The following is a 14,016-nucleotide window of genomic DNA, read 5'->3' as shown; positions in this document are numbered from 1 at the left end:
ATGTGCAAGTCACTGTTCTGTTCCTATCGCAACGTACTCTGTGACCTAGCCTGCTCAGTAACAAGGATGCCAGCAATTTATTTCTCAATGAGATTTTTAGAGAAATCATGCCATGCCATACAAGAGCTATGCACGTTTTAAGTGCAGTTAATATGGACACATAGGAGTGATATGACATACTTGTAGTGCTTTAGTCGAAGCATATTTATCAAAAGAGAATGATAACTTCAGTGCGTGAGAAAGTTGAAGACAACGAGTAGAAATAACTCAAATAACATCTCAGGCCTTCTCAAACCCAATGGACTATTTTTAGTTCTTCCGCTACACTGTGGCACACAAAATTAACACTATTTATCGATTTCATATCAATTGTTTTCAATCAAAGTGTGCTACAATATAGTCATTTAATTGTTTTTAATTTTTTATGTACCTTTTAATTTCTATAAAATATTTAATTACAAATTTACTCTAATAAATTATAAAATTTAATAAATATATTTAAAACTTGAAATTTTATTTCATAAAAATTTAAATTACAGGAAATTTAACTAATTTAAGTTACATAAATTATAGTTAGAAAATATTAGTATTCATGATCATTTAGTGTATCGGTTGACATTTCCGGATAATAATCGTCATCAGATGGCGGAAATAACTCACGTTGCCTAAATTATCTTATTATGAACGATTACTTTTTATCTTATTTCATAAAAATTAAAATTAAAATTACATGACAACTTAACTAATTTAAATTTTATAAATTATATTTAATAGTTAAAAATACTAGTACTCATGATTATATAGTGTTTCAATTGATATATCCGAAAAATAGTCATTTGCATGTATTTTTAATTTTATTTATTTATGGAAGCAAAGTTTGAAATTATTCATTCTATTTTAAATTATTATTATTTGTCATTTTTATTTTTAATTTAGTTATTATTTTTTAATAAGTGATTTTTGTTGGTTCATTAAAAAATATTAGTTTTATATCAGTAATGTTGTATATTTAAGGAGTTATTACTTATTACATTAAAAAATACGAGTTAATGTTATAGTATATTATTTCAACAAAGAATTATACAGTTTTTTTTTTCAAAAAATAATATATATATATTTACTAAAAAATGTTGATTGTATTTATGAAATTATTCACTAAAACAACGATAAAATATAATTTTTGAGATAAGACCCACGTGTGTCACAAAAATGTGCCAGAAGTAGCTCGAAATTACTATTTTTGACCATTTTGAGCTACTTCTGGCACAATAACTCATTAGTTGGAGACAGAGTGTGTCACAATGTGGGAATTGTGACACAATAGCCCATGGGTTGGAGAAAGCCTTAGAACATCTTTCATTGACTATTAGAAATATAGTATGTCTTCATCAAAATAAAGAAGGGAACATATATATTCTTAATTTCTTATATATCACAGAGCCATTCGATGTGAGACCATCATCTTGAATATAACCCTCACATAAGTTCCATAAATATCATTGAGGTCTCATGCAACTCAACCACTAGTTGCTACAAAAAAAATTCTGAAAAATTGAAGATAATGTTAAATGCACTTGACCAGGGACAACAAAGAATGATGGAGATTAATTTGATTAATCCTGCAATTATAAGCTCTTACATCCTCTAATAATGATAGAATTAGTCTAGATTAAATTGATCTTCAATCCATGATTCAAACTAAAGATTTACAAACTTCATTTCGCTTGTTGGTGGGTCGCTATTGCCATAATCATAATCTGAAATTTGAATTTTGTTGTGTGTTACGTTGTACTAGCTAGTGAAGGCTTCATCTCCTCCAATACCACTCCTAATTCGAAACTACATACACTACACCATTTCCATATGCCAACTACATCAGACTCAATAAATTCTCAATATTCGTATAGCATATATAATTGTGGACATACACTGTGTTTGCACTAAGAAAAACTCAAACTATACAAGAATGTTAGACTGTCAAGATTAGTTCACATAAATTGAAAAAAAGAAGAAAAACAGTGACGATCGTATCACGTCGGACAAAAGAGGCGTAACGGGAAGGTAAAAGAAAATCAAAGATATGTCGAAAATAAATTTGAAGGCGCAACTAGAACTTTCCGAGCTCATCTTGCTCTGAGTGAGTGAGTTTAAACTTTAAAGTACCACTCGGGGTCTCGGGGGAAAACATCATCCAGCCCAATTCCTGCTGTTACTTTAGCAGACCATGAACGCCATCAACGGATACCCACCTATTTATAAGGCCCATTGATATAACCCGACCCGTACGCATTGTCATCATCAAATCAGCTGCCGTCACTTGAAAGCGTGGGTCACGTGAATGACTTAACAGTGGCGTGGTTCTCACGCGAAATATTAATCCACAATTAAATAAAAAACCATTGTATCCCTTGACTTTTCCCCTCATTTTTTTTAGTTCAATATCTTCTATTAATAAAATAAAATAAAATTCTTAATGGTTACAATTTTGATTTATCATAAAAGTCTATAATTTATTAACTTTTTTAAAATTAAATTAAATTTATAAAAAATATTATCGTAATATAAATACAAAAAACGACATCCAAAAATTTATAAAAAATAGAGGATAAATTGAGAAATTTTGGACGCGTGTAAGCACAAAGAGAAAAACTAGTATAAATAAAACCGGAAAATTGGAAACCATAATAAGAAGAAGAGAATCCCATTTTCCTTTTGCATAAATATTTTTTCGCTGTTTGGCACCAGTGTCTCCCAAAAGTCGCCTTCTTTCAATCTCCGATTTCTTTCTTTCCTCTCTCTATAAAACCCTTCAAGGGTGACAAGGGAAGGAGAAGACCCATTTTCAGAGTTGAGTAGGAAAGCCCTAAAGCCATGTCTGGAGGTATTGCTCGTGGTCGTCTCGCTGAGGAGCGCAAGTCATGGCGGAAGAATCATCCTCATGTGAGAGATGTTTCTGTTTTGATGATTTTTGAGGATTTTGGGTTTTGTTTTGTGGGTCTGATTTTGTTGGTTTGTTGTGGTTTTGTAGGGTTTTGTGGCGAAGCCGGAGACTATGCCGGATGGGACTGTGAATTTGATGGTGTGGCATTGCACGATTCCGGGCAAGGCTGGTGTAAGCACTTGACAATACTTTGATTTCTAGTGTTTGTTTTGTTGGATTGGGAGTGATTGAACATTGGGTGTCGGAGAAAACTATGGATTTTGTGTTTGTTTTATCTTATTGTTTGGTTTGTTGTTCTGTTAAGTTAGTAATTGTTAGTTTAATGCTGCTTGAATGCGACTGATTTTCGATCGGCAATATATCGAACTAAGGACTGACATCAATCTCTCTTTTTACAAAGGAACTTTGCTAAAGCTATTGTGCATTGTATATGTCTTTTGATGATTAAGATTGGATTAAGTGAACTCTATGAGCTCTGTTTTTGTTAGTGATTTCATGGGTAAGCTTGAAGGAGCTAGTTTTAGCTAATTTAGTTCGAGTCATTTTGTGTTTGGCAAGTTCTAGACGATTCTTTGTGTATGGAAGTTATTTGATTTCATAGGCTTTGAGAGTTTACTACTGCCTGCCAAAACTCAGCTTCTGGATGATAAAATTGACTTTTATTCTCTTGGAATTTTGGATCAATAACTTTAGCATGCATGTATGGATTTATGTTATTAGCTAGAGAGATGGAATATCGGTGTATTTAGCTTCTGACATTTTGTACCATAATGCAGAAGTTGATTTTAATGGGAGACTCGGACAGGAATGGCCTTCTTTGGGGTTTTTTTTCCCTGATATCTATAGTGTCTTTATCTTTATGCTTTCTTTTGAATTCCACTTCCTTATTTTGTGTTGAGATTGTTGTTTCCTTTTTGTGCAATAGGGTCTGATTGATCTTTACATGGTTTTTGGGGCCTTTTTTTAAATCAAGGATTTCCAAGTCAGGGATGTGCTACACGGGAACATTATATTATTGTTAATCAACAGCGTGACTTTACTATTCTATTTTTCCTCTGCAATACGATATACAGAACATTGGTGAAGCACTACCAAATCTTTCATTTTAGGTGTAAATTTTGGCTTTGACATTATCTTAATAATATCGTGTTGCAGACTGACTGGGAGGGTGGGTACTTCCCACTCACACTTCACTTCAGTGAAGACTACCCTAGCAAGCCTCCAAAGTGCAAATTCCCAGCAAATTTCTTCCACCCAAATGTATATCCTTCTGGAACTGTTTGTCTATCAATTCTCAATGAGGACAGTGTGAGTACCTTCTCCTTCCTTTAGTTTCTAAAGAGCTAAAGGCAACTCTTTTGGCATGGTGAATTTAGTTGGCCCACACTTTACTTAGCGTGTTTGTCTTGTAGGGTTGGAGACCCGCCATTACTGTGAAGCAAATTCTTGTGGGCATTCAGGATCTACTTGATCAGCCAAATCCATCTGATCCGGCACAGACTGAAGGTTATCACCTCTTCATTCAGGTATTTCTGCTTCTTCACAACCCTGTTTGCTCCCCTTTGTTTCTATACTCAATTTGAAGCAACTGTAGTGGTAGTGTCTCAGTTGCAAGAGTTCAACCTCTAGCAACTGTAGTTGGCTATCACCTTTTCAAATTGTGAAGATGGTACTCCCAAATATTTTGGGGTGATGCTTGTCCAGTTAGCAAGAGTTCAACCTCTTGCTTCCTGAAGCCTATCAATGGTAATTGTCGTCATAACTTAGCACTGTAAGCAACTGCAACTTTCGTATGCCTTTGTATTGCTATCTGATAGTGGCTAGACATAGTACCATAAGATTACTTGTGAGAAGTGACCCACCTCTTGAAAGTTAGGTAGGAGTCAGTTTATCCTGAAAAAAATTGAAGTTTAGTTTATTCTGTGCATGGTTTCTTTTCTTATACACTACTCTGATGAACTTATGCAGGATTCTACAGAGTACAAGAGAAGGGTTCGCCAGCAGGCCAAGCAATACCCACCTCTGGTCTAATGCAAAACTGGTCTTTGAGACCCAGACTGCTGGTGCTTTGGTATATGTCAGTTGCCGCCTTTTGTTTGAAGCATGTTATGTCAAACATCGTTGTTTGGAAGTGTTAGTTAGCATCATGTGTAGACTCTACACGGTTAAGCTATTTTCCCCATATCAGACTTGGATTAACTTGGGTTAATGTATTGTCACTATGCAAGCAGTCCAGTAATACTGATCTCATTCAGAAAAAAGAAACATAAAACTTACATTGTCGGGGCAATGCCTATTGTGTTGATTTATGAGTTTGCCAAATTCCTTTGATGCAAATATCTATTGAGTTCATGTACGAATCTATGACCACTGTTTCTGTGAGCTTGAATTCTACAACCATCCAAGTACATCTCTCCTTTTCTGTACCAAATATTCCCCAATTCATTTCATCTGCCTCATTAGTTGGTATCATGAATTTGGAAAAGGACCTTGGATGCTTGTAGTACACGATCCACACGCAGGTGGTGGTTTTCGACTCTTTCTTCTGTGCTCAAACTAGTCCCAAGCTCTCACATTCAAAAGAGCAAAGCAAAGATTATTCTTGAATTGAATTCGAAACTAAAACCGATCAGGTTCTCGGATTCTGATTATCGTCACACCAATAAAATCTGAACCCGGTTCAACCCCCTCCGGTCCAGAATGTGTATATATTCCGAAATAATATACATCACACAAATTGCTGACGTCAATAAAGTCCGATTCGGTTCAACCCGACTAGACTCCCTCTCTCTATTTCCGGTCTATTTTCTGCCATTGATTTCGATTACAGTGATCTGAAATGGACGACATGGCGGCCTATTACCCTCCGCCGCCTCCGCCACCAGGCTCCGTTCACTATCCATACTACAATCAACCGCCTCAGCCTCCTCCTCCGGTGGCTCCGCCGACGCAGCATCACTCAGTTCAGCCCTACTACCCATCCCAGCCTCCGCCTTACGCTCCCTACACCCGGGCAGCTTACGACGAGGTCCGGACGCTGTTCGTGGCGGGCCTACCCGAAGATGTGAAGGCGCGTGAAATCTACAACCTCTTCCGCGAGTTTCCAGGCTACGAGTCCTCCCACCTCCGTACCCCCACCGAGAAAACTCAGGTAGTTTCGCCTGAGGACTGAAATTAAAGAAATTCTAGTTGCGCGATTTTGGAGAGTTTTGATTGTTCGTGACAATTTTTTGGAAGTGTTTTTTTGTTGATGAATTTGTTTTCATGTTTAGCCTTTTGCGTTTGCGGTGTTCTTGGACCAGCAATCTGCGATCGGAGCGATGCAGGCACTGAATGTAAGCATTTGATATCATCATCATCACGAGAATTATGCAATGTTTTTAGTAATGTCATGTTTGTGTTTAGACTGTTGTTACCTAACATTTGATCGAAGAAGGTAATGCTCGTTATGGAGCATATTTGCTTGTTTTGAATTTTGTTGTTGGGGGGATCATGCGACTTGTAATTCTCTTTCGGCATGCATCACTGCGAGTATAGTCAATACTTGTTTTGGTTGTTGTTTACTTTCTTGAGAGCCTGGCACAAGGGTATAATGTCGTATCGCGGTTGGGGTGTGCGAATTGATTTCATTCTGTTCATTGTTGTTCCTGGTGGAGAGTTTTCCGCTGTCTATGTGAATATAGTGGCGTGAAGAAATATGTGGAAAAAAAAATCTGACTGATCACGCATACTGTAAATTTTGTTTCAGGGGCTGGTATTTGATCTTGAGAAGGGGTCGACATTATATATAGACCTAGCAAAATCCAATTCTAGGTCCAAGCGCTCAAGAACTGGTATGTAGCTGGTTGGTTTGTTATGTACACTTTTCTTTGTGTCCTTTTGTTTTGTTCCTGCATTCTGACCAGCTTCGAACTACAATTTGTGTTTTCATTATGTGCAGATGATGAAAGATCTAGCGCGGATAAGAGAGCTAGACGTTCATCATATTCAAGGGCGACTTCTGATCCTGGTAAGATGATCACCTGTAATTGCTTGTCCAGAACGAGTTTGCTCATGCAAGTGTCATGTGTCCAAATTTATTATGTGATCCTGAAGTGTTTCTGTACAGCTGAGTATCTCACTTCTCTATGTGGCTGGTCTATTAGATCAGAAATGATGATTTAGTCACTTGAAGGACACATTATTATTAAAGCTCACATTGCACATGTTTTGCACGCTTGGACACTAGCAGGTGTTGGCAGCATTCACATGCCTGGAATGGGTAATTCTGCTTACAACATGATTGGTTATCCATCTGCACCAAGGTCGTCTGCACTGCTTAAGCACACTTTTTTCATTTTTCTGTCTTTCAACATAGAAGTGATTACGTTAACTAGATAATCGGCACAGATATTTATAATATATCACTTCTAGTGGAAATGTGAATTGCTTGGTAACAGCCGTTGCTGGATGTCCTGTTCCAAGAACTTGGAGTAATTGTTTTTTTTTTTAAATGTATCATATGTTTCCTATATATTTATCAAGCTTCTTTATACTCAATTGCTTTTCTCTATCCTCGTCAGTCATGGCAGCTTCAGTGGCAGTGGTCTAAACGAGACAATAGCCTCAAATATGGTATGGTTGCTTCATTTGTAAAACTCCTATAAAAATTTCCACATGATTATATCTGTGATACATTTGTAATTCGTCCTATTACAGCCTGTGATAGGTTGTGATCGGACGAATTACATTGTAAGCTGTATACAGGTTCCTTATGTGGATTTGAATTTTGGGGCTACACTGAGCAGGCTTTAGAAATATTATGCAATCATTTCAATGGCAAATCAAAAGCCTTTGTAACTTAATGCTACCAATGAGCTCCTATGATGGTATATGAAACTCGCAATATGATGTCTCATAATCTCCATGGTTAAGGGGTTCTAATTATGCGTCTCATTCGGTTTATGAAATGGCAGAATTTTTCCTCAGCGCAGCAGTTTCCACAAAACAATACTCCATGCCCAACACTTTTTGTTGCTAATTTGGGGCCAACTTGCACAGAGCAAGAGCTAATTCAAGTATTTTCAAGGTGAGCTGCTATGCTGTTGAATCATCATCTTATTCTGTCATATGTGACATCATTAACTCCGATTTTTTTTATAAGGTGCCCCGGGTTTATAAAATTGAAGATACAGAGCACATATGGAGCTCCAGTTGCATTCGTTGATTTTCAGGTACTCTGTTCCTGTTGTGGAGTTATACCATCTACCTAGAGATCACCCAGTCTTAACATGCCTCTATAATATGATCTTTCTGAGATGGTGTTCATTTGTTTTTAAATAATAATATGTTTTGTAAATATTTGTATGTTTTCTACCGGTTTCAACATCATGGTGAGGACTATAGGTTGAACGCTGTGCTGGACATAAATTATTATCTTTGTTGACGGACTAATGTCATTTGAATGTATAGTTGCCTCGTTGATATCCTATTGGTACATATACTATCTATGTTTGAAAATTGAGTTTTCTAAAATGTTCACTGGTGTTATGTGACATATATGTCCTTCATTTCATCACCTGTTGAAACCACTTTCTTATCATCTTTTGTTATGCTGCAGGATACTGCTACCTCAACTGGTGCACTGAGCCATCTGCAAGGCACAATTCTCTACTCGTCAACATCTGGAGAGGGCATGAGATTAGAGTATCCTTTAGTTGTTCTTCTCCTTTTTGTTTTTGTCTTCGTTTTTCCTTTGCTTTTGTTCACTTTTCCAGTATAAGGTTGTCTTTAACAAGAATCTCAGGTTTGCAAAATCACGAATGGGAATGCGGAAGAAGCCAAAGTAATTAAGCATGAGAAGAATGAGATCGATCCAGCTTTATGGTTTCCAGATGCACATGTGACATTCTTTTGTACCAACAATAGTTAGTAGCTAGACTAATATCAGAGCCAACTTTCATAATTTATGTTAAAGCCCCCTTGTGCAATTTTGATTAAACTTTTAATTTTGACTTTCATTGTTGAGTTTGAATTGCTACGTTTTATCTATTCGATTTTATACAATAGAATCATTTTTGTGTCCGGGAGTAAATGAAAAGGAAAACTATTTCTTCCCTATTAAATTTTGCTCCGAAATGAAATAGATACTTACATTCCCGGAAGTAGTTTTCAATGTTCCTGGAAGGGAAGGGACCGGAATTTGAGTGGAGCTAATAGAAAGATGGGCAATATTAAGCTCATGCAAAATCGTACATGTCTCACATATGGCCAACAGAAACCAGATGATCAACATTTCTGTTGATTATATATATCGGCTGCATAAACTGTCTTCAATCTCCCTTGCAGTCAAGGCCGGCCTCCAACTTAATGATAAATGTTTCCCGTCTACGACAATCGTCATAAAAAAAACAATGGATGACCTTTACCGATGAGCTCTTCCAGTCCTACAGGACATTCTGGAGATTGAAATTTGCGAAAATTCTTCTATGCACCGACAATGCATATTTTTATTCTTGATTAATCAGAGTCCGAAAAATATTACTCTATCAAAACCTTGACTGCCATTGATTTATATATTTAACATGTAAATCCAATTGTACTAGTTCAATGTAAGAGGACGGGTCGAAATTATATTAAACTCTCACTCCCTCTTAATTTCTTTGAATTATTGATATCTTATTCATGCAGGGCGGCAGAAGCTCCCGTAATATAACAAAGAATATCGTTAATTACTATGAATGAGAATTGATGAATTATATACATGATCTGTTTCTTCCAATTCTTAAAATAAAACCATGTCAAAGACAATGACTCGATCGATATGATCCTCACATTTCCCAGATAATCAATATTATTATAGCATTAACATCAGGTACAGTTAGCCATGTGCTTCATACAAATCTTTAATTTCTATCTATAATTGGTTTTGGAAGTCCAACATATACGTACATACGCATATGTATATACATAATTCCTGCAACTAAGGATTAAGTTCCGTGTGGATTTGTCTGACTGTCATCGACATAATCAGAATATATCTTACATACATTCATTGTTACAATCGATTAAAACGAGGCAGAGTACATTATTGGTTGGTTTTTTGTGAAGTTTATTTAGAGTAGGTCTCTAATTAAGATGTGGTTACAGGTCCGTGGTGATGACAATAGTCTAATCTTTTTTTTGGACAAGTCAATAGTCTAATCTTGCACTTATGTTTTGGGTAAATTTTCTCTTGTTGATGATGCAGATTGATTATCCAACCAGCAGAGGGACTATCTCACCGAAAATCCCTTCTCAATCACAGCTAAAATAATTTGATCTGGAACACGGTTCGCCCCCATAAGCATTCCATGCATGCTTGCTCCACCAAGACCAATCATGTCTTAAAATTGATTGTCAACAAAAAAACGTATCGGCTCCATAAACTTCGCCGTTGGTCGTGTCAACAAAATTGAAATTTGGCTTCCGAAACTCATACATGTCATATATGCATGCATATACGTACGCTCAGATGTCAAACATCAATTAGTTAACAAGTTAGTCACGTCATGATTAATTAATAGCCGATCTATCAGTGTTTTAGAGTTTTGGGAATATTAGTTACAGGCTTACAGCAAGCCAAACAATAAATACAATGGGAAAAGAAACTCTGCCACATAAGTAATCAGGAATTATTAGAACGGAATTCGCCAATTCAGTAGTCTAATATATCCATAAAAAGCTTTGCTTTCGTTACAAACTAAGTTGCTAAAATAATTCTAGCTAGAGCCCTAGAAGTCAAACAAGGTTCTTGGATTGGAATCATTGGATGATGCCGATCGAGTTGGTAAAAATATTCCTGTTGCTCATCTTCTCCCAGAAATTTACTTTTTCTGTTTCAATCGTTGGGCAAAGTTGGGTGGTATATATGGATGCATGATGCATGCTCCAAATACCAACTTGAAAGGTCTCTGAAAAGAGCAAATCACCAAACACATGTCTGTGAACCCGATCGAGGCTGACATGCATTACTGTATAGTTTTCTTCTTCTATCCCTACTCTATCTCACTATTCATTATATCACAACCACAACCTACAAAAGCACGTTCTTCAATATATCTTAATTCTTGCAGAAAACAACAAAGTATTTAAGCTTAATTAACTCCATCTTTTCTGGGCTAGCTATAAAGTTTGACGTCCTAATTGATATATATTCATGAGGGTTCTTACTTTACTGTAATCATTCAACCTAGCTAGCTAGACAGTACTACTATTCTAGTCCCCATTGACCTACTAATTTACTGCATATTAATTTGACAAATATTATTTATGTTATTATTTATAAGTTTAGTGAAATTATAATTTTATTCTTATTTTGATTTTAATCATATATTTACTACGGACACATGTATAAAATTCGACAGTGTTTACTATAATATTAATTTGACAAACACCATTCATGTTAATGTTCATAAGCTTTGTGTGAAATTATAATTTTGTCCTTATTTTGATTTTAATCACATACTTGCCACCAACTTATGTATAAAATTTAGTACTGATGAACACACGTCATAATTTTTTCTCAGCTCTTGCTCTCACTGCTTCGCTCTCCATCTCGGAGCTTCCATATCAATCTGAGTTTCTTCCTCAATCATCTACTTCATTTAAAAATAGTGTATTTTCCATTTTGTTCCCGCTTTTAATTATCAAATTTGTTGCCCAATTATAATTTCACCTTTCTTTTTTTTACTTTGACGTTGCAGGAAGTTCTCTTTGTTTTTTTTTAAATGGATGTCGCGCCCCTTTTCTCTACCTAATGATGCTTCAAAAAGCAGAGAATATATATTTCAAATTACCACAGATACTGGAATCGAATATTAATGTTTATTACATATTTCATTTATACATATATTTCCAATAAATCTGTATGAAGATTAATTTTATAATACTATATATTATGTTCAAAAACTCCGCTGCAATTTACATGTTTTTTACCTAACAACATATTCCAATATGAACATTGACATTAACGCAAAGCCGCAACAATGCAGCCTTGATCCTAGTGAAACAAACTCGTTTACCATTTGATATAGGAATAGGTCAGATATGGAGCTCGAGCAGTGCAACAGCTATATATATAACAAGCTATAGATTCACTATAAAAGCAGACAAGTATGTACGAGGAGTCGGTGAATGGCTTTAAAATGTTCTAGAGTGCGCTCAGTGATATAGATGGATAGAGCAACAAGCTAGCTAGCAAGCATTCTTGATCGAATCTAGTCAGATTATTATGGTGGTTTTTTTTTTCAGTAAGTTGGAACTGTAAAGGATGAGAAGGACAGAGGTACAATCGGTCGAGGGTGAGGATCGTGTGTTTATGAGTTATGGGCATTTATTCATTGATTTGAAGTCGGTTGATGAGTCGAATCATGCATGTAGTGCTGTGGGCACATTTTTGCGTATCGGGTTATGTTGAGTGATGTATATTTGAGAATCGTTGTATTATGGTACAAAATTATGAATCGTTTGTTTAGAAGTCACTTAGATACAACACTAAAACATATCGTGATTTGAAAGAAATTCGTGGCTAGTTTTCTTTCAGCTCAATTTCAATAGATCAGCCGTTTTAACAACAAAATCAGGGGAGCGATTTTATTTGTTAAGTTTAATAAATTATTATCAACTAGTAGAACGATCTTAATAGTTCTTCTTTGATATAATCTAAATAATCTTAATATATTTATACAGTGTATATGGAATGTACCAAATAATTCTTCTGGCTAATGCAGAAGGGAAAGACAATCAATGTCCGACCATTCCATACAACTTATTTGTAGAGCAACCACAGAAGGATTTGTTAATCTCTTTGATCACATATAATATACGAGATCTGTGCATATACATAAATGATTTGGATTCGTCAATGGCTCGAAGAAATCTTATTGTAGATGACATTTATTAAGCCAAACAAGAAAGTCGCAGACAACCATTATAAGGATCATTCCATATCGTTTTAAAAAATGAACCACCACATGTTGTTAAAAATGATGCGTGATAAAGATGAAATCAAATGTGTGTATGTGGCATTGTATGCAGTGTAACCCTAATTGAATACGACATGCTAAATTGCTTCCTTATTTTTCACTAGATCGAAATGTCTCAAATTGATCTAGATGTGTAGATCGAAACCATTTTCTCAATTTATTGCTACATATTAATGTAGTTAGGTACATATTGTGGTTATACTTTCAATGGATCAGACTTTTGTAAAACTGCATGGGACTAATAGGAAAATTCTATAATACAACACTGCATACGATGCAGCGTGAAGAGTAACTATGAACAATATTCGTGCACAATAAAATTAAACAGTGATAAAAATGTAAAAACTAGATAATAAAAAATGATTACTACTTTATTATGAACCTATCTTTGTTTTTTTAGGAACTAGTCTTCAACATGCTAATTATTTTCACATAATCGACTTCCTTGTCTAAACGGTTACTTTTTGGCGGAATTACTGCTGTCCTAGAGAGCAAACAACTGAGTTCTAATAAAGCAGAATAAACATCGATGACAAATTTAAATACTCATATGCAATGATAGAAAAATCTAAGTAAAATTAAATATTTTTTGCGACGGATTTTAGGGCACAAGATAAATCTTATTTATTAAACGTAAATACAAATATAAAACTCAGAGTCTTCCTTTTAAGTAAACAGTTACAGCTGTTTAGCTACTCATAATTAAAATACAAACTTACTTGAAAAATGTACTGCACACCAGATTTATACAACATAATGATATTTTACACAATTATTTAGCACACTCACACTCAAACTATCTATCTCTTTTATTCTCAGAACACTTAGTAGAACGACACTCTTCGTTTCTGAAACTTATGCTGCAGTCTTCTGATTTCTCTCCCTTTCAACTTCTGCCCTCCCAAAGCAGTTCCTCCTCCTTATATAGAGCTCAAACTCTAGGCATCAAACCGAACTTGCTTTTTAAAATGGACGACAAAGAATCTTCTCATTTTTAAAACCGGTTGTCCTTATGCGTCGACAAACTATTTCACAAAAGCAGAAAGAGACGTTTTTATTGTTTGGATGTGT

At 35.4% G+C, this 14,016-nt stretch overlaps 2 protein-coding genes across 5 annotated transcripts; both read left to right on the top strand.

Annotated features, from left to right (window-relative positions):
• Positions 1-2,719: 2,719 nt before the first annotated feature.
• On the top strand, positions 2,720-5,278 carry LOC126782362 (SUMO-conjugating enzyme SCE1). The gene is made up of 5 exons (XM_050507595.1): positions 2,720-2,940; positions 3,029-3,112; positions 4,097-4,249; positions 4,354-4,467; positions 4,910-5,278. Exons 1-5 carry the CDS (start codon positions 2,872-2,874, stop codon positions 4,970-4,972), a joined length of 483 nt encoding a protein of 160 aa, XP_050363552.1. The 5' UTR covers positions 2,720-2,871; the 3' UTR covers positions 4,973-5,278.
• A 312-nt stretch (positions 5,279-5,590) lies between these two features.
• LOC126785775 (RNA-binding protein L) lies at positions 5,591-9,007 on the top strand. Of its 4 annotated transcripts, none has more exons than XM_050511423.1 (10): positions 5,591-6,092; positions 6,214-6,276; positions 6,690-6,770; positions 6,878-6,950; positions 7,170-7,245; positions 7,504-7,555; positions 7,897-8,009; positions 8,085-8,154; positions 8,541-8,626; positions 8,727-9,007. In XM_050511423.1, exons 1-10 carry the CDS (start codon positions 5,781-5,783, stop codon positions 8,767-8,769), a joined length of 969 nt encoding a protein of 322 aa, XP_050367380.1. In that variant the 5' UTR covers positions 5,591-5,780; the 3' UTR covers positions 8,770-9,007. The 4 variants fall into 4 exon arrangements, with proteins under 4 accessions (XP_050367380.1, XP_050367398.1, XP_050367374.1 ...); XM_050511441.1 differs by having other exon boundaries at positions 5,592-6,092; positions 7,173-7,245; XM_050511417.1 differs by having other exon boundaries at positions 5,592-6,092; positions 6,690-6,774; positions 6,882-6,950.
• Positions 9,008-14,016: the final 5,009 nt, after the last annotated feature.

Source organism: Argentina anserina, chromosome 1 (genome assembly GCF_933775445.1).
Source record: "Argentina anserina chromosome 1, drPotAnse1.1, whole genome shotgun sequence".
Taxonomy (NCBI): Eukaryota; Viridiplantae; Streptophyta; class Magnoliopsida; order Rosales; family Rosaceae; genus Argentina; species Argentina anserina.
The sequence above is the reverse complement of the archived record's forward strand: the minus strand, read 5'-3'. Positions and strand labels throughout refer to the sequence as shown.

What these genes read in the sequence shown, in the direction of transcription:
- LOC126782362 (XM_050507595.1), top strand. Translation starts at nt 2,872, where the DNA reads ATGTCTGGAGGTATTGCTCGTGGTCGTCTCGCTGAGGAGCGCAAGTCA. An exon ending in GGCGGAAGAATCATCCTCAT is followed by an intron (nt 2,941 to 3,028) that starts GTGAGAGATGTT and finishes GTGGTTTTGTAG; the next exon opens with GGTTTTGTGGCGAAGCCGGA. An exon ending in CGATTCCGGGCAAGGCTGGT is followed by an intron (nt 3,113 to 4,096) that starts GTAAGCACTTGA and finishes ATCGTGTTGCAG; the next exon opens with ACTGACTGGGAGGGTGGGTA.
- LOC126785775 (XM_050511423.1), top strand. Translation starts at nt 5,781, where the DNA reads ATGGACGACATGGCGGCCTATTACCCTCCGCCGCCTCCGCCACCAGGC. An exon ending in AAGGGCGACTTCTGATCCTG is followed by an intron (nt 6,951 to 7,169) that starts GTAAGATGATCA and finishes CTTGGACACTAG; the next exon opens with CAGGTGTTGGCAGCATTCAC. An exon ending in AGACAATAGCCTCAAATATG is followed by an intron (nt 7,556 to 7,896) that starts GTATGGTTGCTT and finishes ATGAAATGGCAG; the next exon opens with AATTTTTCCTCAGCGCAGCA.